The sequence below is a fragment of the Oncorhynchus gorbuscha genome, linkage group LG18 (assembly GCF_021184085.1).
Source record: "Oncorhynchus gorbuscha isolate QuinsamMale2020 ecotype Even-year linkage group LG18, OgorEven_v1.0, whole genome shotgun sequence".
Taxonomy (NCBI): domain Eukaryota; kingdom Metazoa; phylum Chordata; class Actinopteri; order Salmoniformes; family Salmonidae; genus Oncorhynchus; species Oncorhynchus gorbuscha.
This window is the reverse complement of record NC_060190.1, coordinates 46435156-46462530: the sequence shown is the minus strand read 5'-3', so window position 1 is coordinate 46462530 and position 27375 is coordinate 46435156. Positions and strand designations below refer to the sequence as shown.

Here is a 27375-nt window from a genome sequence, read left to right as displayed (position 1 = left end):
GGGTGTTGTATAGGCTTGGCTGCCTGAGGCGGTTCTCAATCAGAGTCAGGTGATTCTCGTTTTCTCTGATTGGGAACCGTATTTAGGTAGCCTGGTTTCGCTTTGTATTTCGTGGGTGATTGTTCCTGTCTCTGTGTAGTGTTCACCAGATAGGCTGTAATTAGGTTTCACATTCCGTTTGTTGTTGTGTATTTTGTATCGTTATTTCATGTGTCACTTTTTCTATTAAAGTCATGAGTAACCACCACGCTGCATTTCGGTCCGACTCTCTTTCTACAAACGAAGAACGCAGTTACAGGAGAGCCCTGATGAAATAACATAAATCCTCGTCACTGCCACCTCCTCCCCAAAATCTCTGGGGCCATCGCAACAAAACGCTTACCAGAAAGCCAGAGTTTTTAATAAGAGCAGGGCAAGAGAGAATTTTAAAAAATAGTATGACTTCGTAATACAAAAGTGGGTGAGATCAATATCGCTCCTGCTACTCGTTCAATATTTAGTTGGCTGCCAGGCAATCATTTTGTGAAACACCATCCTGTCATGCCTTTTAGAGCCCATTTCCTTGGTGCTACACAATCTCACCAACAGGCCTTGTGTCTAATGGACTGCCTTGAGAACAAATACAGCACTCTCTGCTGCAGGTGGGAATAGATGAGCAAGTGGTATTCCAGGCACATGGACGGTGAGTGTAACAGCAATAGGGGATGTATTGTGTTCTCTACATTTCCATATAGAGAGAATGAAGGGTCCTGTGTGCCCTGGTGATAAGGGCTTCTCACCTATACCACACGGCAGCAGCACTGAGGAGAGAGCCTTGCAGCATTACTGTGCGTTTTTTCTTCATTAGACTATCACCGTAGCACTACATTACACAGACGGAGCATGACCTTGACGCAGGGTCGTTCCACCTCAAAAAGCACAAGAAAGAGGATTGACACCCACCATCTCAGATGGTTCTGAAATCATTCCTGTAGTTAGTAACAGACATGATTAGCATTCCTCTAACATTATTTTGTTAGGGAAGGGTTTGGCCGGGGGGCTTTACTTGGCTCATTGCATTCTAGCGACTGCTTGTGGCGGGCCGGGCGCCTGCAGGCCGTCTTTGGCCATCAGTTGAACAGTGTTTCCTCCAACACATTGGTGCAGCTGGCGGTTGTTAAGAAGAGCGGTTAGGCGGGTCATGTTTCGGGAAGACGCATTACCCGACCAATGCCTTTCCCGAGCCCGTTGAGGAATTGCAGCGATGTGACAAGACCGTAATTGGGTCGCAAAATATTTTTTAAAGGGAATAAATCACACACAAAGGTTCCATTCCCTGGACACAGATAACGACGAACTGATTTGCTTTCATGGAGGACTGGCTTGAATTGTGAGGATGACTACACAATTTATTTTCATCATAACCCAAACCTATTGGCTTCCTACCCAAAGTTGCAAAGAAAATGAGGGTGATCTATTCAATAAATACAAGAGACCAGCAAAAAGGATAAGAGTGTCGACAGCATCTAGCGGTCATAACCTGGTATTTTCACACTACTTCATGGTTAATAATGCAAACTACTTCAATGACCTAATTTCTTTGAACAGGGGGAAAAAATGTCTCAAGATTCACAGGGAATACATTACATAGTATGGAGAAGCAATACTCCAAGTCGCAGCTTCATACTACTTAGAGAACTGTTAGTGTATACTAGTTGTTGGGGTGGGATTGTCATGGAGGTCTATTGGGTGGCTTTGATATTTTTGGGAGATTCCTCATGTCTTACTCAATGGTGTTAGCAGTTGATGTTACTCTTCAATAACAGACACCAAAGGAAATAAGGGGGAGAAAAATAGGTTTATTCAAAGAGGACAAATCATATACAGTGGGGCAAAAAAGTATTTAGTCAGCCACCAATTGTGCAAGTTCTCCCACTTAAAAAGATGAGGCCTGTAATCTTCATCATAGGTACACTTCAACTATGACAGACAAAATGAGAAAAAATATCCAGAAAATCACATTGTAGGATTTTTAATGACTTTATTTGCAAATTATGGTGGAAAATAAGTATTTGGTCACCTACGAACAAGCAAGATTTCTGGCTCTCACAGACCTGTAACAACTTCTTTAAGAGGCTCCCCTGTCCTCCACTCGTTACCTGTATTAATGGCACCTGTTTGAACTTGTTATCAGTATAAAAGATACCTGTCCACAACCTCAAACAGTCACACTCCAAACTCCACTATGGCCAAAACCAAAGACCTGTCAAAGGACACCAGAAACAAATTGTAGACCTGCACCAAGCTGGGAAGACTAAATCTGCAATAGGTAAGCAGCTTGGTTTTTGAAGAAATCAATTGTGGGAGTAATTATTAGGAAATGGAAGACATGACTGATAATCTTCCTTGATCTGGGGCTCCATGCAAGATCTCACCCCATGGGGTCAAAATGATCACAAGAACAGTGAGCAAAAATCCCAGAACCACACTGGGGGATCTAGTGAATGACCTGCAGAAAGCCGGGACCAAAGTAACAAAGCCTACCATCAGTAACACACTACGCCCCCAGGGACTCAAATCCTGCAGTGCTAGACGTGTCCCCCTGCTTAAGCCAGTACATGTCCAGGCCCGTCTGAAGTTTGCTAGAGAGCATTTGGATGATCCAGAAGAAGATTGGGAGAATGTCATATGGTCAGATGAAACCAAAATATAACTTTTTGGTAAAAACTCAACTCGTCGTGTTTGGAAGACAAAGAATACTCGGTTGCATTCAAATAACACCATACCTACTGTGAAGCATGGGGTGCAAACATCATGCTTTGGGGCTGTTTTCCTGCAAAGGGACCAGGATGACTGATCCGTGTAAAGGAAAGAATGAATGGGGCCATGTACCGTGAGACTTTGAGTGAAAACCTCCTTCCATCAGCAAGTGCATTGAAGATAAAGCGTGGCTGGGTCTTTCAGCATGACAATGATCCCAAACACACTGCCCAGGCAACGAAGGAGTGGCTTCATAAGAAGCATTTCAAGGTCCTGGAGTGGCCTAGCCAGTCTCCAGATCTCAACCCCATAGAAAATCTTTGGAGGGAGTTGAAAGTCTGTGTTGCCCAGCAACAGCCCCAAAACATCACTGCTCTAGAGGAGATCTGTATGGAGGAATGGGACAAAATATCAGCAACAGTGTGAGAAAACCTTGAAGACTTACAGAAAACGTTTCACCTCTGTTATATACGCTTTGTTGGCAATGACAAAGTATTGAGATACACTTTTGTTATTGACCAAATACTTATTTTCCACCATAATTTGCAAATAAATTCATTTAAAAAATCCTACAGTGTGATATTCTGGATTTTTTCTCTCATTTTGTCTGTCATAGTTGAAGTGTACCTATGATGAAAATTACATGTCTCTCTCCTTTTTAAGTTTGGAGAACTTGCACAATTGGTGGATGACGAAATACTTTTTTGCCCCACTGCATGTTATACTGAGAGGTAAATGTTCATTCTCCCCTGTCCTCAGTGATTCTCTCCTCTGATTCTATCCACAGTGATTCTCTCCACAGAACAAAGTGACAGGATGTAGTTCTATAACCCAGCACTAGCCTGTGGTTGACCAATTAGAATTCCTTGCAATAAAACTGGGCCAATGGCCAGAAAACAAGTACCCTACTTCAGGCACAATGTATAAACAATTTGAACCAATGAGAGCTTGCAATGTAGCTATGAGTCCCAGACTGAAATTCCTCCCATGTCTCTGACCCATAGATCATTAATCCCCTATTACAGAAAAAAACACTATTTCCATTGATCATTAGTACCTCTTGACATTTAGTCCTCTTGACCTTTAGTACTCTATTGACCTCTCGTCCTCTGCATTGTGCATTTATCTTCTAAATATTCTTACAATGGTATGAAGAAGTTTGGTCCAAAATGGATGTCGGGTACTAGATTTATCGGATTTTATCTGAATCCTATAAATTAAAATGGCCAATTTGGGTGCAATCAATTAGCTTAATTTCCCTGAGAAAATTACATTCAAACAAAATAATGTTTCAGGAATGCCAATCTTACCTGTTTGGAACTACAGACAATTTCAGAACAATCTGATATGACATGGAACGACTCCTCAGTTAAAGGACTTAAAGGTCTCAGAGTTAAGGAGTGGCTCTGTGGAGAGGCTCGAGTGAGGGCATATGGTTGCTGGTATTACAGGCCGGCTATGCTGTGCTGTGGTCACACAGAAGCATGACTAAACTCATACGGGAAGTGACATGAGACGTGTTGTTGTTCTACATAGAGGACTAAGTACAAAGGGATTATCTATAAAGGACTAACCTGGGACACTGGCATACTGTAGCTTTACACTGTGGCACCTGTTAAACTGATCGCTGTGAGAACAAGAGCATAGAGAACCTTGAAAAAAAAATTCTAAAGCATTGCCATGCAAATCTGGGCCCAGAGGTAAATCGCACTGCTGGTTTCAGAGACTGATTCAGGCCTGGAACACCAGGTGACTGATCTCTCTGGCCAATCAATGAGATCAATTAAGAGTCTGATACCATAGAAGAGAAAAGCAGCAGTACTGTGGGACATGGAGCCAGGATTTTAATAGCCCTCGTCTAAATGCCTCAACCAGGCATAACATGGCCTGTAACTAGCCAGGCAAACGGCCAGCAATCCCTGGAAACCCCAGAGACTTCCTCATTCAAAGCTACATTTTCCTGATGGCTGCCTCATGACAAGCAGAGAGGAGGAAGGAGCGAGGGAACGTGGGAGAGGGGGAGTGACTGCATACAGTATGTGAGCAGTCACTGTGAAACCACACTGTCTTCCTACCCTGACTTCAGAGCTCTTGCTGCTATTCAGGGACGTTCCCACACACAGCGGGACAGGACATGACGGGACAGGACAGCTCTACTAGCATGGGTGGCTGACAACATATAAAACATATTGGAGTGCAGGTACTGTGCAGGGTACAAGACAAGTGCTAAAACATTGATCACATTACAGTTAAGGTACATACTGTTCTCTGTAAACTGCTCACTAAAACAAACATGAGTCATCAGTTTCTAAACATGTTGGCTCTTTCTTTACTTCCATCAAAGTGGATTGATCCAATCTATTATCTCAGGAACTGGTCCTCGCTTCAGAAATTGATTTGAGGGAAATTAGGCATGGGAAAATTCCTGGAAGTTCAGAGCTGTGCAAACCCCCATTTGAAAAGCAATTGGTTTCTCAACGAAGCGACAACACGTTGAGCGCTGCCTTGATCTCTTAATCCCCTTATATGATATCGATGGGAGACTGAGGGAGGGATGGAAGGGGGGAGTTAGGGGTCACTGTGCTGTGAAGCCATCAGTATCAGAACCTGCAGATTTACTGTGCTGCTTCTCCAAAACTCTTTGCCCTCAGATTCAGAAGGTAAATCCAATAATATCACAGTTCGGCCTATTTAAACAAACCTCAAAAAGGTGTGTGATCAAGGATAGATAGAGACCCAGCAGTGACAGGGAGATGAGGCCAATGTAGACTATGAGCCTGGCACAGGTACGTAGCCAAGTGAGCAGAGTGGTGGTGGTCGTTACTCACTAGGCAGCAGAGTCGTTGAGCTGGTACTCGCGGGCGCGGGTGAAGCAGCCCTGCACCCCTCCGTCGGCCCACAGCCGGTGCATGGCATTGGACAGGTCATCTGGCAGGATGCCCTGCTCCTCAGCAGCCCCCGACAGGGCAAACAGCTGGCGGGCATCATCCTGGAGGGGGAGACAGACAGACACGAGGTTAGAAACGAGTCAGACCAAGTGGAACAGACTCTCTGGCATCTTATCAAAGTTAATAAACATGGCAGTGGTAACGCAGACAGTTAACAGAAGATTAACTTTAAGATGCTTTGGGAAACCGGCCCAGGTCTCACAAGGTCAATAAGACTGAAGGAGACAAATCAGACTAGATACTGAAAAACCATTAAACACAGTAATCATCCAATTTCACTGGAGCGACTGTCCTCACTGACTCATAGCTCACACACACACACACACACACACACACACACACACACACACACACACACACACACACACACACACACACACACACACACACACACACACACACACACACACACACACACACACACACACACACACACACACACACACACACACACACACACACACACACACACACACACACACACACACACACGTGTTCTAACCAGCCATAAAGAGTAGTCACCGGGGAAAGCACCCCTATAGAAGGGTCCATTAAAACAGGATGGACACAGGTAATAATATCTATACTAGACACAGCCAGTTCTCAGCCCTGATTTACACACACAATGGGGTGGAGGGCTATCCCCTAGCATTGGCCTACGCTGTCGCACGCACAAACACACGTAGAAACGCACTCATACACACACAGAGCATGAAAAGGGCTGATTGCACAGCTCCCACATCAGTTTAGAGCACCGCCCACACACCCCTCTTGACCCTCCCTCTGTGTCTCGATGCTTTCCAGGGAAAACTCTGGCCTCCTGAAGCTGTTTGACTGGGAAGAGGTGTGCGCCTGAGCTCCATAAAACTGGTTAACCTGTCTGCCCAGTCTAGCCCTCTGCCAGCCACAGGACTGGTTAATAAGTGAAGGGAGTGATGAGAAGAGGAATCAACACAACTCTTCACACCAGGTGATCTCTAGGCCTCTCTAAAGTGGGTCACAGGAAATGTGACCTTGAGTGAGTGTATTGTAATTTACATATGTGATAGAGGAGTTTTATGGGGACTGAAGGAGGATGTACAATAGCCCACTTCCTCCCTTCGAGGGCCCTTAAGGTGTGCACAGTGAGAGAGGGGGAAAAAAAAGAGTGCGTTTTTTCTGCTTATTCCCACTGGATTACATGATTCCGCCAACCAGGGATTTCTGGAAAACCTGGGGAAAGTTACTGTAGTTTCAGAACACTAAGTGGGTCAAATCAAAACTAAGGCAGATACGTGTTGTTACGTTAAGTCAACGACTTTTAACAGGCAATCTAAAGAACATGTTGTAAACCAAACCATTAGGCCAGAGAGAGTATGACACCATTACATTTGAAAAGCACTCCCTCTTACAGATTCCCCTGAAGAGCTGCTTTGTCGAGGAAGTTAGCATGGCAGAGTTAGCCGCTGCAGCAGTGAATAGCTGATATAAAAGTAGTGGGGGACTAGCGAGAGAGCCCTGTCCCCTCCAGCACTACACACTCACAGGGAGCAGGAATAGATGAGCTAGCTGTAGTGTGTGTGTGCGCGCGCGCCTACAGATGGGTCTGAGACAGGAAATAAGCCTACAGCCCATTCCTACTCCATTTCAGTGTGGCTGCTGCACATCGGTGGTGAAGGAGATGCGTTACCCCATACAATGTAAAGCTCTTTATCAACCACTATCTTCAGAGAGAGCAACTATTCACCAAAATGAAAAATAAATAAATAAAAAAAGTATGGGAACACTTACTATAATAAATCTAAATATATTCCTTCACAAAGCAATCTTAAGCAACGTCCCTTTTGCTTTTGGAACAGTTCTTGCTACGTGAGTGAGCACTTCCTTTGCAAGCGTCATTGAATCTAGAGCCATACATCTAAATAAAATGACTCTGCTTGTAGAACAGCTTAATTCACAAAGCTCATTGTACAAGAATATGTACATCATCATTCTGAACTCATTATGTTGATCAGGTTCAGTAATATGGCGAGAGAGGTGTTGTGTGTGTGTGTGTGTGTGTGTGTGTGTGTGTGTGTGTGTGTGTGTGTGTGTGTGTGTGTGTGTGTGTGTGTGTGTGTGTGTGTGTGTGTGTGTGTGTGTGTGTGTGTGTGTTATGTAAACGAGGGCCTGAGGGGACAGTGAACCCGATCAACATAATGAGTTCAGAATTCTGGTCTCTCTCTCGCGTCACCATTTACTGTCACCAATGACGTATTTACGACTCAACAAACATTGGCAACTCATTATATAAAACTACATAACCTCGACCCTGGCCCGGGTATCCTGGAAGGACATTGACCTCATCCCGTCAGTTGAGGATGCCTGGTCATTCTTTAAAAGTAACTTCCTCACCATTTTAGATAAGCATGCTCCGTTCAAAAAACGCAGAACTAAGAACAGATACAGCCCTTGGTTCACTCCAGACCTGACTGCCCTCGACCAGCACAAAAACATCCTGTGGCGGACTGCAATAGCATCGAATAATCCCTGCGATATGCAACTGTTCAGGGAAGTCAGGAACCAATACACGCAGTCAGTCAGGAATGCTAAGGCCAGCTTCTTCAGGCAGAAATTTGCATCCTGTAGCTCCAACTCCAAAAAGTTCTGGGACACGGAAGTCCATGGAGAACAAGAGCACCTCCTCCCAGCTGCCCACTGCACTGAGGCTAAGCAACACGGTCACCATCGATAAATCCATGATTATCGAAAACTTCAACAAGCATTTCTCAACGGCTGGCCATGCCTTCCGCCTGGCTACTCCAACCTCGGCCAACAGCTCCTCGGCCAACAGCACTTTTCTGCTCTTTTGCACACCAATATCTCTACCTGTACATGACCATCTGATCATTTATCACTCCAGTGTTAATCTGCAAAATTGTAATTATTCGCCTACCTCCTCATGCCTTTTGCACACAATGTATATAGACTCCCCTTTTTTTCTACTGTGTTATTGACTTGTTAATTGTTTACTCCATGTGTAACTCTGTGTTGTCTGTTCACACTGCTACGCTTTATCTTGGCTAGGTCGCAGTTGCAAATGAGAACTTGTTCTCAACTAGCCTACCTGGTTAAATAAAGGTGAAATAAAAATAAATAAAAATAAACAAGATTACTTTAATGTACCACCTACCTCTCCCTCATTCACGTTGAGTAGAGACGTGTGGGGACTTGTAAAACATCTTTCTCTGTTGATTGCATCCCCTCAGGCTGTGAGAAAAATCTGCCTATTTGACTTAAATCTGTGAAACAGGCTATTTGAGGCTTTCTAGAGGCAGCTGTGGTTATGGGGTTGGAGGAGAGAAATGTATTTAAGAAGGTAAATTAATTCAAGACACTGCCAGACTTGCAGAGATTTGTAGCAGTAATATGTCTTGCAGAGCTAGCTACCTCTAATAAACCAACTCTGACACATAAGAGTGGGGGAACACCCTGCTCTCTCCATACCTCATCTCCACTCACAAGTGGTACACAATAAGGTCTTTATCTCAATGCTTGATTCAAACACTGGACATTTTAGAGTGGACACAAGCATTTAGTTAGATACTACTGCACTGCTGGAGCTAGAAACACAAGCATTTCGCTTCACCTGCAATATCTGCAAATACGTGTAGCAACCAACAAACTTTAGTTAGATGAGAGGGACAGAGAGGAGAAGTTGGTGTTCTGAGAAGAGTGGGAGCAGTTCAAGGTCTGGCTGACCTTTGGAGCAGCAGTAGGGTGTATGAAGAGAGAATAGTGGCAGCTCTGGTTAATGGACTCAGACACTGTGTGTGTGTGTGTGTGTGTGTGTGTGTGTGTGTGTGTGTGTGTGTGTGTGTGTGTGTGTGTGTGTGTGTGTGTGTGTGTGTGTGTGTGTGTGTGTGTGTGTGTGTGTGTGTGTGTGTGTGTGTGTGTGTGTGTGTGTGTGTGTGTGTGTGTGTGTGTGTGTGTGTGTGTGTGTGTGTGTGTTACCGCTCTGGCTGCGTCTTCGTAGTCGATCTTGAGGTTGGCCATGGCCTTGATGATGGCCATGATGGACTGAATTGTGTTGCTGTAGACCACAGCTCTGTACTGCTTACACTCCTCTTCTGAGTAGCCATCCTCATGGATGATCCTGACGGGCACAGGAAAAAGAGAGCGAGTTGGGTCACTCAAACACATACACACTTGCACATGCAAGTGCAGCTCTTAAATATAACAACCCAGGTGTCACTAAAAATGGATCTCTTTCTTAATAACAATGACAGTGTTCACATCTCCATGTTTGTCCATCAGAAGGCACAGTAAGCATATTAATAATTGGTTGCACTATACAGATTACGGTACTAAGCATGCTTAAGTCCAGACAGACATTACTGGTTTGAGGCTTTGGAGGCAGCTCAGGTCTCTGCTGAGAACCAGGCAGCTGGAGAACACTACAACTAAAACAAATATCGACTACAGTATGGAAGAAGAACGGAAAAAAATGTTGACAGTGAAAAAGTGGCCAGGCCAAGACAGGAGCCCCTAGGCTATGCATGAAACAAATATATCTTCTGTCTATTCACAACAATGCCCTCTGGGTGAGTGAGAGGCACTGCTAATTCCAGATGGAAGCTGATTGGCTGTGAGGCGTTCGCAATCGAACCTCATTATAATGCAAGGGAGCCCACGAGGAAGAAGGCCAAAACAGACTTACAGAAGGAGCCCACAGAAGTGTTTCTTCTCAACTTCAATTGAAACAAATATAGTCAATCTTATCTTAGAGCCATGTTGGCTGGGAGGTAGGATGTATGCCAGGTAGTTGTGTAAAGTCATGTTCAATTTAACAAAAATGTCATTCCCCAAAATCATCTCATTAGATGTCATGCAGACAGACATTTTCCAAGAACTGGATGATATTGCAAATTAATAATTATAATAGTGAAGGAGAACCACGGAAGATTTATATCCTGAAATCGAAGTAAAATGTTTAAATGCCGAGTAAATCTTGAAGACTTTTCCTTGTGAGTGGAGCCCTGAAGTTAATTAAGCATAACACACCTACAATCATTTTCGAGTCAAAATCAGGTACTTTCTAAGGGGCAATGTAGAAAGAGATTTCATCAGGACTGTTTTCACAAAGTGTTTACACATCTATTACAACAGCAGTGACACCTGGGTATGTGTTCATGAATGTCCGTGAGAAGAATTGAGGGTTAAAGTGTGTTCACTTGTGAGATTCTGGCACTACACATATACAACAGTGACCCCAGAGCTGCTCCTGTAAAAACCTGCACGGGTCAAGGACAGGTGAAGGGGGTATATTATAATACACCCAGCCAGTTTGGCATGATAACACAAATCAAAGCCGTGATGTGCTACAGAACATACAGGTCCGGATCTGCTACCAGGCTATTATAACCGGTCTCCTCTCCTCTGTTCTAAATGATCCAGCCTGTCTAACAGCGAGTATCCTGTAAAGCGTAGACTTAAGCTAACTGCATACTCTACTGTCTGCTTGGACTATCAGTTAGCAGGGAGTTAATGTCTTAATAATTGTGAGAAAAACTCAGTCCATAAGTATTTATCTGCTGATGTGTGGGGGAAGATACAGCTGCCTGCCTGCGTGTGCACGTACAGGGCTGTCCATTCCCGGGGAGGCCTCTAACCCATACGAATGGAACAGCTGAGAAAGAAACAGGCTTCAGACTGTAGGTATAGGAAGTAGTATGTTCCATATAGATTATAGCATGAGGACATGGATTCTGGGAGAAAGATGCATAGAGAATTCCAGGAACCTGGCTTAAGAATGTACTGTCCCGGTCTGCTTGTGTTGATAATGACAGAGTCTGGTTACAATATTGGGTGAATTGCTCATGCTTGACGGGAACAGCAGCAAAACAACTAAAACAATGAGGAGTCAGGAAGCCAGGCAGGCAGCTCGACTTACTTCATTTGTTTCACAATAGTGCTCTTCCCCGACTCTCCAGCACCTGCACACAGAACAAAAAAAGGCAGGGGTTAAAAATATGCTCCATTAGTGGATAAACAGGAGTGTCGCTTTGCCTTCAAGCAGAGATGGGGAAGAAAATCAATGGTTAGATGTCTCAATATTATTTTTGTTTGGCATTATATTTAACTCAAAGTTTCAATTTTAAAAAAATGAAAGAAAGTCAAGTTTGGACAAACCTAATCTTTCAAGCTTTTTATTTATTTAAAAAATATATATTTTCTACATTGTAGAATAATAGTGAAACCATCAAAACTATGAAATGACATATGGAATAATGTGGTAATCAAAAAAGTAACCAATAAGTTGCCACCCGTTGCCTTGATGACAGCTTTGCACACTCTTGATATTCTCTCCACCAGCTTTATCACCTGGAATGCATGTGACAAGGTGCGCCTTGATACAAGTCCATGTGGAATATCTTTCCTTCTTAATGTGTTTGAGCCAATCAGTTGTGCTACTCAGAAGATAGCCCTATTTGATAGAAGACCAAGTCCATATTACGGCAAGAACAGCTCAAATAAGCAAAGAGAAACAACAGTTCATCATTGCTTAAAGACATGAAGGTCAGTCAATATGGAACATTTCAAGAACTTTGACAGTTTCCTCAAGTGCAGTCGCAAAAGCCATCAAGTGCTATGATGAAACTGGCTCCCATGAGGACCGCCACAGGAAAGGAAGACCCAGAGTTACCTCTGCTGCAGAGGATAAGTTAATTCGAGTTACCAGCCTCAGAAATGGCAGCCCAAATAAATTCTTCATAGTTCAAGTAACAGACATCTCAACATCAACTTTTCAGAGGAGACTGTGTAATAAGGCCTTCATGGTCGAATTGCTGAAAAGAAACCAATACTAATGGACACCAATAATAAGAAGAGACAAAAAACACAAGCAATGGACATTAAACCGGTGGAAATCTGTCTTTTGATCTGACAAGTCTAATTTTGCAATTTCTGGTTCCAACCGCCGTGTCTTTGTGAGACGCAGAGTAAGGTGAACGGATGATCTTGTGGTTCCCACCGTGAAGCATGGAGGTGCTGGTGTGGGGGTGCTTTGCTGGCGACACTGATTTATTTAGAATTCAAAGCACACAGTGTTACGCCATCCCATCTGGTTTGCACTTAGTGGGACTATCATTGTTTTTCAACAGGACAATGACCCAACACAACTCCATGTTGTGTAAGGGCTATTTGACCAAGCAGAGTGATGGAGTGCTGCATCAGATGACCTGGCTTCAACCCAATTGAGATTGTTTGGGATGACTTGGACAGCAGAATGACAGACAAGCAGCCAACAAGTGCTCAGCATATGTGGGAACTCCTTCAAGACTGTTAGAAAAGCATTCCTCATGAAGCTGGTTGAGAGATTGCCAAGTGTGAAAAGCTGTCATCAGGGCAAAAGGTGGCTACTTTGAAGAAACTAAAACATTTAGATTTGTTTAACACTTTTTGGTTCCTACATGATTTCTGTCACGCCCTGGTCTTAGTATTGTGTGTTTTCTTTATTAATTTGGTTAGGCCAGGGTGTGACATGGGTTTTTTTTGTGGTGAGTTTTGTCTTGGGGTTTTAGTAGGTATTGGGATTGTGGCTTAGTAGGGTTGTCTAGAAAAGTCTATGGTTGCCTGAGGCGGTTCTCAATCAGAGGCAGGTGATTATCGTTGTCTCTGATTGGGAACCATATTTAGGCAGCCATATTCTTTGAGTGTTTCGTGGGTGATTGTTCCCATCTCTGTGTTGTCACCAGATCGGCTGTATAGGTTTTCACGTTACGTTTGTTGTTTTTGTATTGTTCGTTTTTCATCATTATTAAACATGTATGAAAATTACCACGCTGCATTTTGGTCCAACTCTCCTTCGACGGAAGAAAACCGTAACAATTTCATACGTGTTATTTCATAGTTTTGACATCTTTATTGTATGTATGTGTGTGTGTACATGTGCACACACTAAAGTATAAACGTAATATGTAAATATTTGGTCCTATGCTTCATGAGCTGAAATAAAATATCCCAGTAATGTTCCATACGCACAAAGCTTATTTCAGATTTTGTGCACATTTTTTTATACATCCCTGTTAGTGAGCATATCTCCTTTGCCAAGATAATCCATCCACCTGACAAGTGTGGAATATCAAGAAGCTAATTAAACAGCATGAACATTACACAGGTGCACCTTGTGCTGAGACCATTGAAGTGGAATGGGACAGCATTCCACAAGCCACAGTCAACAGCCTGATCAACTTTATGCAAAGGAGATGTTGCGCTGCATGAAGCAAATGGTGGTGACACCAGATACAGACTGGTTTTCTGATCCACGCCCCTAACGTATTTAAAAAAAAGTTGTGACCAGATGTATATCTGTATTCCCACTCATGTGAAATCCAGCGATTAAGGCCTTATTTATTTCAATTAACTGATGTCCTTATATGAACTGTAACTCAGTCAAATCTAAGAAATTGTTGCATTTTATGTTTATATACTGAAAAATATATCATTTCTACATTTACATTTACATTTAAGTCATTTAGCAGACGCTCTTATCCAGAGCGACTTACAAGCGCTAACTAGTGCTAGTCGTCTGTACCTGTGCCAAAACGCTGGTATTTTTCATCCTATAGCTTGTTCTTGATATTCTTTAAAAAAGTAGTGCGCCAAAATGTTCAGTACTTTTAAAATACATGATTGATCAAAACTAACTTTTTTCATGCCCTCTCGCCTCTCTGTAGCAGACATATAGTGATCATTAGATTAGAACATCAAGCCGAAACGAAATCGCAGTATCAAACCTTAATACATATACAATCGTGAGAATCGCAAAACATTGTATCGTCAGGCCCCCTGTCCACTCAGTGAGTGAGTCACTCATTCATAGGGTTTCACTGAGTTTCATAACTCCTGTGCCAACAGCACTTCCTGTGTCTAAACTTTAGAGGAACGCTGTCATGTTGTAACCCTCCCTCCCCACAGCCGCTGAGGCAAGGCACTTTATCATCATTAGCCTTCAGTGAAAACGTCTGAGTGCTTTCACAAACAGGATATTCCTGTTCTTATCAGCTCTCATATTTATTTTTGCAGTCCGGCCGGTGGTGAGGTGAGCTCATCTGCCACGGATCTCTCTCTGTCTTGGAGCACTGGCGTGAGCTACACTACATCTCCAAAATTATTTGGACACCTGCTCGAACGTCTCATTCCAAAATCCTGGGCATTAATATGGAGTTGGTCCCCTCTTTACTGCTATAAACAGCATCCACTCTTCTGGGAAGGCATTCCACTAGATGTTGGAACATTGAATGGAAGCATGTCCCCGCAGCAACCACAAAAATTATCATTGAGGTTGGAAACTGATGTTGGGCAATTTGGCCTGGCTCGCAGTCAGTGTTCCAATTCATCCCAAAGGTATTCAATGGGGTTGAGGTCAGGGCTCTGTGCAGGCTAGTCAGATGTTTCCACACGGTTCTCAACAAACCATTTCGGTATGGATCTCACTTTGTGCATGGTGTCATTGTCATGCTGAAACAGGAAAGGGCCTTCCCCAAACTGTTGCCACAGAGTTGAAATCACAGAACTGTATACAATGTCATTGTATGCTGTCGCATTAACATATCCCTTCACTGGAACTAAGGGGCCTAACCCGAACCATGAAAAACAGTCCCAGACCATTAATCCTCGTCCACCAGATTTTACAGTTGGCACTATGCATTCGGACAGGCATCCTCCAAACCCAGATTCTTCCGCCGGACTGCCAGATGGAGAAGAGTGATTCATCACCCCAGAGTACATGTTCCCACCACTCCAGAGTCCACATGAACACATTCTCACGTCCAAGTGGCACACGCACACTTGAGTTTATTTTGTATGTACACACGGTTTATACATGAGGCCCCAGAGGTAGAGGAAGAGGAGATGCATTTTACAGGCAGCCGTCAACCGACTGCCTTCATGCTCTTTGACTTGTGACTGGAGAAGAGGAGAGAAGGAGAAGCCGTTCAGGAGTGGTAGTGTGGCCAGAGCCCTGCCTACATCACACATCACGTAGCCTTAAGCAAGACTTAGATCAGGCGCCACAGGAAACACATTAGGGTATTTCCCACTGTAATGTAGTTGGCAGGAAGAGAACAGTAGCACTGAGTTAACTGGTCACACAGCGCATGTAAATGATCCACAAACCACAACCATATTCTTCCACCTAAAATATGAGCCACTGACATTCTACCTTCCAACACAACAGTGATGTGAATACAAAACACAGAGCAGGAAATTACAGACCGGTTTAAAAATGGACAGTTTCAGACTAACTGGCCAATCTAGGAGACTCTCATTCTTAGAGGCCACTCTCAGCATACCATAGTGAGCAAATCACCCTGCAATGAAGCATTCACTCATCTGCTCCAGTGTGTGGGCTGAATTGATGAGCTCAAATAAAGAAAAGGGAGGAGAAGAGGAGATGCATCTCAGGCTCCACGTCTTGAGCGAGAGGGAACTCAGAAGGAAGTGACTCAGAGACACAGTGGAAAGCGTGTGAGTGTGTGTATGTGTGTGTGTGCACCCTTGAGCATCTGTGAGTGGGTGTGTGCGCATGCACTCTATATGCATTCCTATTTGCTCAAGTGCATGGTGAGGTTGTAGCAACAACACATCATGAAGAAATTAAATGAGAAGTGTGAGCCTATGTTCAGTTTGCCTGACGACTCTGAATTCTTCCGCTGCTCGAGGTTCACTACATACTGTAGGACACTTCAGACTGCCATCGGTGAAGTCATGTGTGGTGACGTCGAAATGTGTGTTGTACAAAAGTCAATCGGCGATTGGATGATCTCTAACCAATAAGAGTAGCAAAGCGCCCCTTTAGCCACTTTTCAAAAAAGCTGCTTTACCCATGTATGTTCTGGCGCAAACCTTCTGTTTCTAGGACCAATCAGAACGGTTGGAATGTGTTTGCGTTCTAGAAATCGTCAGGGAGGTAATGAGATCAACAGATTTCAATGTTGCTTTTCCTATAGCAGGGTTCCAAAACACTCTTGTGATTTACATTTTGCAAATATGTTCCAAAGTATTCCCACGTATAATAGAGAGATATAATTGATAACATACAAAATTGTAAGCATGGTTTGAAATGACTTTCAGACAGATATTATATTTGTTTTGGCTTCGAGGTCAATTTGCTCCGCCATCCTGACCATCCGCCCAAGAAACAAAACTCGGCCAGCGGCTGAAATCCTGTCCTACAGGATATTCGTCCTAACAGAGAGAGGAGACAGACAGAGGAGACAGAGTGTGCCACCAGAGCCCCTAGAGAGTGCTACAGATACAGGTATGTGTGTCCAGTGACCACAGAGCCAAGCTGCGAATGCACTCCCGGAGAGTTCATAGAGCTGTTAGCACAGTGGCGTGACATGACTGAACTCTCTCACCACATACACACGTTTTCTCTGCTGGATCTCCCCTCTCTTTCTCGCTCTGACGCCATCTCTCTCCACGCCATCTCTCTCTCCACGCCATCTCTCTCTCCACGCCATCTCTCTCCACGCCATCTCTCTCTCCACGCCATCTCTCTCTCCACGCCATCTCTCTCTCCACGCCATCTCTCTCTCACGCCATCTCTCTCACGCCATCTCTCTCTCACGCCATCTCTCTCTACGCCATCTCTCTCCACGCCATCTCTCTCCACGCCATCTCTCTCCACGCCATCTCTCTCCACGCCATCTCTCTCCACGCCATCTCTCTCCACGCCATCATGTTGCTGATTGTAAATAGACATTTGGAGTTTGTCCAGTGAAGCTGAGAACATTATAAGATGTAATGAAAGGAAGAGTACAACACAGAGGTTTATGGCAACAAGAGAGAAGATGTTAACTGTACACACACTTATCTCATTTAGACGGATACCTCGTGTGTGTGTGTGTACTCTAAAAAAGGTGTGCCTTCTATTCTTTTTTACCCCTGAGCTATGTGAAGGTGACTTTGAAAATCAATACAATGCATCCCCATAAAGAGCACAACTCCCCAACACTGTGCAGAAACAATCAAAGTTCATGCTGTCTTACTTATTTAAATGGAGAAACAGCCAAATTGCCTATGGGGAATGACCAGTTAACCACAATGTAAACTGACTCACTGGTGAAGCTTGAGGTACTTCCCACACACACGTGTTATCATACTGCACTGTTGCTGAGCCATTCTCCTGCATTAATAAATGCACCCTCACACACACACACACACACACACACACACACACACACACACACACACACACACACACACACACACACACACACACACACACACACACACACACACACACACACACACACACACACACACACACACACACACACACACACACACACACACACACACACACACACACACACACACACACACACACACACACACGAGAGCTTTAATATTTAATGTTCCTGCCAACCTGCAAAAGACCACTATGATGTTCACAGCACACATTTGCATGCCCTCTTGCAGTACAGTCATACACAAGCATGTGTGAAAGCACATGCACAAACACAAGCATACATGAGACTAGTGCAAATACACATATACAGACACACACTTGACCAAAGCCATTCAGACTACAAGTGGAGCCACAAACGTATGCAAGCCTGGTGCCATTTGCTTTTTCAACTACAACAGGTCTTTTTGAATTCTGTAAAGTCAGTGTGAAATGATCGTTGTCTAATAAACAATGACAAGCCACCGGGGTCTGACATTCTGGTTGTCAAAGCCCTGTGGCTTGTTATTGTTGATGGTGAAAAAAATGATTGTTTATAAACAATAACAAGCCACAGGGGTCCGACATCCAGATTGTCAGACCCCGGTGGCTTGTCATTGTTGATAGACAATCATTTTTTCACCTCTTCCACGCAAACTTTATGGAATTCAAAGCTCTCCGTACCTTGGCAGCAGCTAATGGGGATCCCTAATAGATGCAAAAAAAAACAACCAATTCAAACGCTGCCACGGGGCTTCTATCAGCACGGGCTCAGAGCTTCTCGCCCTCCCCTCCAGCTTGAGGAAGGCCACGGTCAGCCCCAATAGGGACTACTCTCTCTAACGAAACAAACAGCCTTAATAATCAACATTCGAACTATAATCACTATTACTTATTCACTTTCACTCTACAAGGAGAATAAAACAATCTGAGCCTAGGTCCTGACGGTCTCTTTCAACACATCAGCCTTTGCATAAAAGCAGTAAAATGATGGCTGGCCGGTTGTTGGGCAGATGAAAGCTGTGCAGAGGGAAGTTATTATGAGGAGACTGATTTAGTCTTCCTGCCTTATAGCGTGACTCAGATTGGAGGATGTGTATAAGTGGATACGGGGCCATTGAGAGGATACGGGGCCATTGAGAGGATACGGGGCCATTGAGAGGATACGGGGCCATTGAGAGGATGAGTGGATATAGGGCCATTGAGAGGATATGGGGCCATTCAGAGGATGAGTGGATATAGGGCCATTGAGAGCGTCCCTCTAGTAAAATAAAAGCATGATAATAGCAGCATGGGGAGACAGTGGTTGTTCTCTGTAGGTTTCTGTAACACAGATCCCTGTGGTTATTATTGCTCCACACTGTCCCACCCCTCATATCTGTGGCTAATTCTGCCTTACTACATCATTTCCCTACGGACTAGCAGAGCCCTACAGTGACAGCCTGGACACACACACCAGGGTTTCAGTTAGCTGGTAATCAACGGTTTTTGGCCGATAAAATAAACAAATTGTCCGGGGCTGCCCTGCTGCTGAGGAGAGAGAGAGAAAGTGAGAGTTGCCTTGGCCTAGGCTACTGTTGATTGATGGAGACCTTTTTTATTTCAAGAAAAACAAAAAAGCCTACAAGGCAGGGCACCAGACTGCAACCATTTAGTCACCCTAGTGACCCTTTGAGTTGGCTGTGAGAGTACAAAAATATACATATGGTTGCGTCGGTGCTGGCTACACATTCATTCACCTAGCTAAAAACTTCCTATTGGCCTCCTGATGCCATCCCAGTGCTAGAGGCGTCACTACAGATACAGGTTCGATCTGGGACTGTCGCAGCCGGCCGTGACCGGGAGACTGAGGCAGCACACAATTGGCCCAGCATCATCCGGGTTAGGGGAGGGTTTGGCCGGCTGGGATGTCCTTTTCCCATCACACTTACACGACTCCTTGTGGCAGCCGGGCGCATGCAAGCGGACTTCAGTCGCCAGCTGTACAGTGTTTCCTCTCGACACATTGGTGCGGCTGGTTTCCGGGTTATGAGACAAGAGTAACTACCAATTGGATATCATGAAATTGAAAAAAATAAAAAAAATAAAAAGAGGTTCAAAGTACCCCCCAAAAAACGTCCTATTTTATTAAAAGGCTAAAACCATGATGTTGTCAAACAAAGTACGTTATCCTCATGATTCCTGTCACGAAAGTGTCTGCCAGTCCCTGTTTCGCTAGGGGCTGCTGCTGTGTCGAGCGAGCCACTCGCTCTCCATTACAGGGGGGGAAAAAATGCTCCGGGACCATTTTAAAATCTAATTGCTGGGAAAACACAGCTATCCTGTTGTCACAGATAGAAAGCTGAGAACATCCTCGCTCTGTGGGTATACTATTTATTTAGCAACGGCTCTCAGTCTCCGGACTTGAACCCCATTGAAAACCTGTGGTTTGATTTGAAGTGGGCAGTTGATAAACGCAGATGAAGAATATCAAGGATCTGGAAAGATTCTGTATAGAGGAGTGGTCTAATATACCTCCCAATGTGTTCTTCAATCTCATAAAACATATTAGAAAAATGCTCAGTGTCGTTATCCTCGCAAGGGGAGGGGGCTGGACTATTGAAAACATAACCTCCATCTTTGAGGATTTGTTTTTATTACTTGTTAAACAAAATCAGAACAATTTAATTAGTATAAAATAATATACTTTTCCCTTTTTTGTGTGCATTCAATATAGCTCAGTATTTATTTTATACAGTCTTTTAAATCAAGGGTGCCAATAATGTTGTGCCTGACTGTATATTAAAAGGGCAGACAGTGAGAGTACACTGCACTTGAGGATAAAAGTACTTTGTTTGACCAAATCACAGTTTTAGCCCATTTTTGGGTACTTTAAACCCCTTTTCTTCTCCCCAATTTCATGATATCCAATTGGTAGTTAGTCTTGTCTTACCTTGTCTACCTTCATGATATCCACAAGGTAGTTAGTCTTGACTCATCGCTGCAACTCCTGTACGGTCTCAGGAGAGGCGAAGGTCGAGAGCCATACGTCCTCAGAAGCACGACCCCGCCAAGCCGCACTCCTTGACACACTGCTCGCGTAACCCGGAAGCCAGCCACACCAATGTGACAGAGGAAACACTGTACAGCTATACCAGGAGATTTCAGGTATGAGGAAAATACTGCCCACTGCCAAGCAACCACTCAATGGAGGAGATAGTTGTGGTCGCATCCATTGACTAAAGCTGAGTAGGGAGGGCATTTTCCAAAAAGTGTGAAAGAGGGGAAAAGAGGGGCAAGGGGAAAAGGCCAGCTCAGCTGAATGAGATTAGAGGATTTGAATGTCCGTCACACTTACCTCACGTCCCCCTCGTTGATTAAACAAAAAGGATTGAGAGGAGTGTGTGTGGAGAGGAGTGTGTGCGTGGAGAGGAGTGTGTGCGTGGGAGAGGAGTGTGTGCGTGTGGAGAGGAGTGTGCGCGTGGAGAGGAGTGTGCGCGTGGAGAGGAGTGTGTGCGTGTGGAGAGGAGTGTGGAGAGGAGTGTGCGTGTGGAGAGGAGTGTGCGCGTGTGGAGAGGAGTGTGTGCGTGTGGAGAGGAGTGTGCGCGTGTGGAGAGGAGTGTGCGCGTGTGGAGAGGAGTGCGCGTGTGGAGAGGAGTGTGCGTGTGGAGAGGAGTATGCGCATGTGGAGAGGAGTATGCGTGTGGAGAGGAGTATGCGTGGTGAGGAGTATGTGTGTGTGTAAGGAGAGGTCATTTGTCTGATGCGGGTAGAAGGTGGGGGGGGGGGGGGTCTCCTTTACTCCAGTGGGCACCCTGGCAGGCTCCGAAAAGTTGGTTGTGCTCCCTGCCTCTGCTCCAGTCCTCCCTTTCCTCCCCTGCCAAGACCCAGGAAATTGCCTCATCAAAATCAGGCCCAGTGTGGATTCTCAGGGGAGGACTGGAGCAGAGGCAGGGAGCACAAACAACATATAGGAGAATGTGCCAGAGGTGGCTGTGCCAGGGTGGCTGTGCCAGAGGTGGCTGTGCCAGAGGTGGCTGTGCCAGGGTGGCTGTGCCAGAGGTGGCTGTGCCAGGGTGCCCACTGGAGTAAATGAGACCCAGCTGCAGCAGTACAGAGCCAGGTCTATGAAGGGTAGAGCGAAAACAACGCAGAGCACTGACGTTATCACAGCAGCCAGGGAGAGTGGCAGCTCACTAATGCACAGTTCGAAGGAGTTGTGGAGCTGGGAGCTGTTCTAGAGAACATGGGTACAATACAGACGCAATAACACACCAACACACAGCAACAGACAAAGAAACAAAAACAGACAAGCTCACACGCACACTAAACTCACCTGTCCTGGTGGGCTAATCAATATTGTATCTTTTGCAAAAAACACGTGGGACTCCATGTCTCAGGAGAGGAGCCAGAGCTGGCCGTACAAAGGGGCTGTTTATATTGTGAGGTGCCTGATAGCACACAGTTCCCCTCTGAGCACCCAGCCCACAGAGCTACAACACTAATAGTGTAAGGGGAAACTATTGATCCCTGAGGTAGAGGAAGACATCAAAAAAACAATCTCTATATTTGACCCGAGGGAGGGAGCAGGCTCTCATTAATTAAAATGCATACACTGGGTGGTTAGGGAGAGGCTGTGGCCCTTATTATAGGCCTACGTAGGACTTATTGTTTAATGCTCTGTGCTTTATTAGGGCTCTGAGGAGCCTGCATAACAGTAATTGGCCGTGGACCAAGAAAACAGCAGAGCTGATGAGTGCTCAGGTCTTGGTAAATGAGGATTATATTATAAGAGCAACTGTAGCTAGAGTATAAGACAAGAAAAACATGGCCACTTGTGTTGCCATCCTGTGGATCACTACTGTTAACAGGTTGCCGGTATTGCCAAGTGACTGCCGGTATTGCCAAGTGACTGCCGGTATTGCCAAGTGACTGCCGGTATTGGTAACAGCCAGATGCTGTCATCCAGCATTGGATTCATTTCAGAACGTCCACAAGGTTTCTAACAATAGGTAGATGCTAAAAGTTTCAATAATAGAAGGCATTGATCTATTTAACAGCACTTCAATTGAAAAATTGTATGGTTGAGAGGGATGAGGCAAAAAGTACGGCAAATGGTCTGGCAGCAAAACAGATTAGTCACATTTGCAGTACATTTGCCAATCTAAATACAAAGAACAAACTGTACTATGAAACAAAAATAAATTACATTTAAAAAAAGATAGTTAAAGCTTTGGAGCACGTTATAAATGAAAGGGCAAACTCAGCTCCATCATTCATTGAATCAGATGGCTCATTCGTCACAAAACCCAAAGATATTGCCAATTACTTGAATTATTTTTTTACTTGCAAGATTAGAAAACTTAGGCATGACATGCCAGCAACAAATGCTGAAAATACACATCCAAGTATAATTGACCAAATGATGAAAGACGAGCACTGTACTATTGAATTCAGTAAAGTGAGTGTGGATGTAGTGAATGATGTACCGTTTAATCTTTTGTCATATATTTAATGTAAGTGCCTTAATGTGTTTGGACCCCAGAAAGAGCAGCTGAATGGGGATCCCTAATAAATACAAATTAATTCACAGGTTTGTTGAAACAAGGAATAATAGCAGTGTTGCAGTTTCAATGCCAGTCGTTCCAAGGAGAGACTGTCTGTCCTGCTTGTCTGTTCAGTCTAGTGAACTTATCAAGGGCTAACACAGACAAATGGTTGAGGGAAAGTATTATATCGACGCTGACCCTCAAGCTCTAAGCAGTGTTTTTCAAAGACTTTGTATACAGAACCTGCATGTACTAGTACAGTTTTATTATTTCACCTTTATTTAATCAGGTAGGCTAGTTCTAATTTACAACTGCGACCTGGCCAAGATAAAGCAAAGCGACAAACAGTTACACATGGAATAAAAGACAATAACACAACAGAACAAATAGTATATGTACAGTGTGTACAAATGAGGTAATATAAGGGAGGTAAGGCAACAAATAGGATATAGCGGCAAAATAATTTCAATTTAGCAATTAAAACACTGGAGTGATAGATGTGCAGAAAATGAATGTGCAAGTAGAGATATGGGGGTGCAAAGAAGCAAAAAAAAATAACAGTATGGGGATGAGATCGTTGGATGGGCTGTTTACAGATGGGCTGCAGTGCAGTGATCTGTGAGATGCAGCTGGTGCTTAGAGAACTGCTTCGGTGATTTTTGCAGAGTCATTGGCAGCAGAGAACTGGAGAGACTGCCAGAGGTTCGGACAACAGGCACTCCGATTTGACACAAGGAACTCTATCAGAGAAGTAGTTGGTAAACCAGGTGAGGCAGTCATTTGAGAAACCAAGGCGGTTGAGTCTGCTGATAAGAATGTGGTGATTGACAGAGTCGAAAGCCTTGGCCAGATCAATGAATACGGCTGCACAGTATTGTTTCTTATCGATGGCGGTTAAGATATCGTTTAGGACCTTGAGCGTGGCTGAGGTCCACCCATGACCAGCTCGGAAACCAGATTGCGGAGAAGGTACGGTGGGATTCGAAATAGTCGGTGATCAGTTTAACTTTGCTTTCAAAGACCTTAGGAAGGCAGGGTAGGATAGATATAGGTCTGTAGCAGTTTGGGTCTAGAGTATCTCCCCCTTTGAATAGGGTGACCGCGGCAGCTTTCCAATCTTTGGGAATCTCAGACGATACGAAAGCGAGGTTGAACAGGCTAGTAATAGGGGTTGCAACAATTTCACGGATCATTTTAGAAAGAGAGGGTCCAAATTGTCCAGCCCAGTTGATTAGTAAGGGTCCAGATTTTGGTCAGAACATCAGCTATCTGGATTTGGGTGAAGGAGAAATGGGGAGGCTTGGGCGAGTTGCTGTGGGGGGGGTGCAGGGCTGTTGACCAGGGTAGGGGTAGCCAGGTGGAAAGCATGGCCAGCCGTAGATCAATTATTGTGGATTTATCCGTGGTGACAGTGTTTCCTAGCCTCAGTGAAGTGGGCAGCTGGGAGGAGGTGCTCTTATTCTCCATGGACTTTACAGTGTTCCAGAACTTTTTGGAGTTCGTGGTGCAGGATGAACATTCCTTTGGGAAAATGCTAGCCTTTTCTTTCCTAACTGCCTATATTGATTCCTAACTTCCCTGAAATGTTGCATATTGCGGGGGCTATTCAAAGCTAATGCCGTACGCCACAGGATGTTTTTGTACTGGTCAAGGGCAGTTAGGTTATCACATCCAACAATATGTCTAGGAAAATATTTTTACTTCCAGAGGCAGCGAGACAGTGATTGAGTTGTTCAGATCTTTCAGCAAAGGGGGATGTTTTGGGGTCATAGAAAGTCTACCTAAAATAGACAGCTTGCCCAGCAATGCCATTGACATAGCAGAGAGTTGGAAAGATGGCTGTGATCTGAGTCAGCAGGAGAGGAGCTGATAAGTCATTAGTTGTCTGTACAGAACTCTGTAGCAAACCGGGTTGAACCCTCGGTTGCCTCCTCACTTGGCACTGCTTGTGAATGAAGCCTTTTATACTAGGCTATGCCTGTGGGTGTATTAGCCTAGCATATCACTAGCACCCTGAATAATGCCTATATGTCGGTTGGTGTGTTAGCGTGTAGCTAGTTTTGTTGCATGATTAGAGGGTGGTGACAATCGGAGCTGAACACCTCCACATCTCCTTCACTACCCCTGTACTGTGACTGGTCGCATTCATTACCACTAATACAGCTCTCTGGCCTCTGACTGTTGTTTAGTGTGACACAGCACTATACTCTATATGAATAGGTTGTGTGGTGTTAAATGTATTTTTTGCATATACCAGTCCCCCTGAGACACCATTGGAGAGTGGGGCCATGGCCAGGGATTAGCCCTTACTGACAGCGACCCTGGAGCAATTAGGGTGAAGTGCCTTGCTCAAGGGCAGATTGACAGATTTTTCACCTAGTCTGCTTTTCAGTTACTTGCTTTACCCGCTAGGCTACCTGCCAGATTTGCTGAAACAAGGAATAATGGCATTGTACAGTAGTTTCAAGGCCAGTCGTTTCAAGGAGACACTGCCTGTCCTGCTTGTCTGTTGAGTCTAGTAAACTTATCAGGAGCTAACACAGAGAAATGGTTCCGAGGACAATTATTTTATCGATGCTGACCTTCCTCAAGGTCTATTTTTTTATACCTTCAACTAGGCAAGCCAGTGAAGAACAAATTCTGATTTACAATGACACCTACACCGTCCAAACCCGGATGACGCTGGGCCAATTGTACGCCGCCCTATGGGACTCCCAATCACGGCCGGTTGTGATACAGCCTGGATTCGAACCAGGGCGTCTGTAGTGAAGCCTCCAACACAGATGCAGTGCCTTAGATCGCTGTACCACTCGGCTCTAAGCAGTGTTTTTCAAAGACTTTGTATACAGCATTTGCATGTACTACTACAGCTGTTTATCACATCCAACAATGTGTCTACCTGCCACCCTGTATATATGTAACCCGGAGCTTTGTGGTTGGTGCGGCCAGGTGTTCGGAGTTAAGTGGTGTGCTTCCTCTTTGCCATAGCATCTCTTCCCCCTTTGTCCGACTATGCCAAGAGGATTTATAGTTGTGCTTTACATCATCATCAACTGCTTTCTCTCATCTGTCCCCAACATGGGGATGGATGCAGTTCCACTTGTCATTGTGTCACCATCCTATATCCTCCAACATTCAAATGATGCCATGGTTGAGTATCTGTGCTTTCCATGGCAGGATGTTGGTATTGGCTCTGTGGGTCTCTCTCTCCTGGTAGAACTGAGAGGGGGACAAAGGCAGCAGTGATTGGGCTCGTGCTGGCACAGAGCACAGGGACACTACTGTTGATTGTCATTTAGGCCACTGCCACCTCACATCCCCTCAGTCACATCCCCTGACTGTCTTCATCTGTGATTATCAAAGCAACCTCGCCAAGTCACAATGCATCACTTAGTGGCCGACACAGAGGTGGACAGAACATATAGAAAATGACAAGGTCCAAGTACCGTAGAAGTTAGTAATTTACCAGTGTTGAACATGGAGCTCAGTGAGATGACTTTGGGCAAGACTCCCAGACACAGATTAAGCCTAGCCTACTAAAAATCTACATTTTTAGTCCTGGACTGGATTTAATCTATGTCTGGAAAAACCGTTCTAGAAGTTAGAAGCAGCAGTATAATCTAAATGTAACTATGAAGTACAAGCACTCCAGCAGTTGTTGATTGTGATTGTGTCAGTCTAGGTACAGATCTCCATTGTGATGTTAAAAAATGGATATTATAAATCAGTGGGATCACATGTATAAACAAAGAATAAATGAAATACAAAACATGGATGAAATGGATTATTTACACATGCACTGTACTACTTCGAGACAAATAGTACAATACTTGGAGAACAGAGACATTTCTTAATGCCGATTTAAAATCAGGCTTTTCTGTGATCAGGATAAACAAGTTTTCAAAACGATCCAATATACTAAATACAAGCTGGTTGTTTTGCTGCAGTCATACTGTTAGGTATAGGA

General features: G+C 44.4%; 1 protein-coding gene across 2 annotated transcripts in view; it reads right to left on the bottom strand.

Annotated features, from left to right (window-relative positions):
• LOC124004356 (guanine nucleotide-binding protein G(i) subunit alpha-2-like) overlaps nt 1-27375 on the bottom strand; it is a 104419-nt gene that overhangs the window by 9069 nt on the left and 67975 nt on the right. For both annotated transcript variants that reach the window (XM_046313196.1, XM_046313197.1), the window contains exons 2-4: nt 11599-11641; nt 9660-9801; nt 5568-5728 (exon numbers count right to left, since the gene is read on the bottom strand). In XM_046313196.1, coding sequence (XP_046169152.1) covers nt 5568-5728; nt 9660-9801; nt 11599-11641 — 346 coding nt within the window. The remainder of the gene's footprint in view (nt 1-5567; nt 5729-9659; nt 9802-11598; nt 11642-27375) is intronic.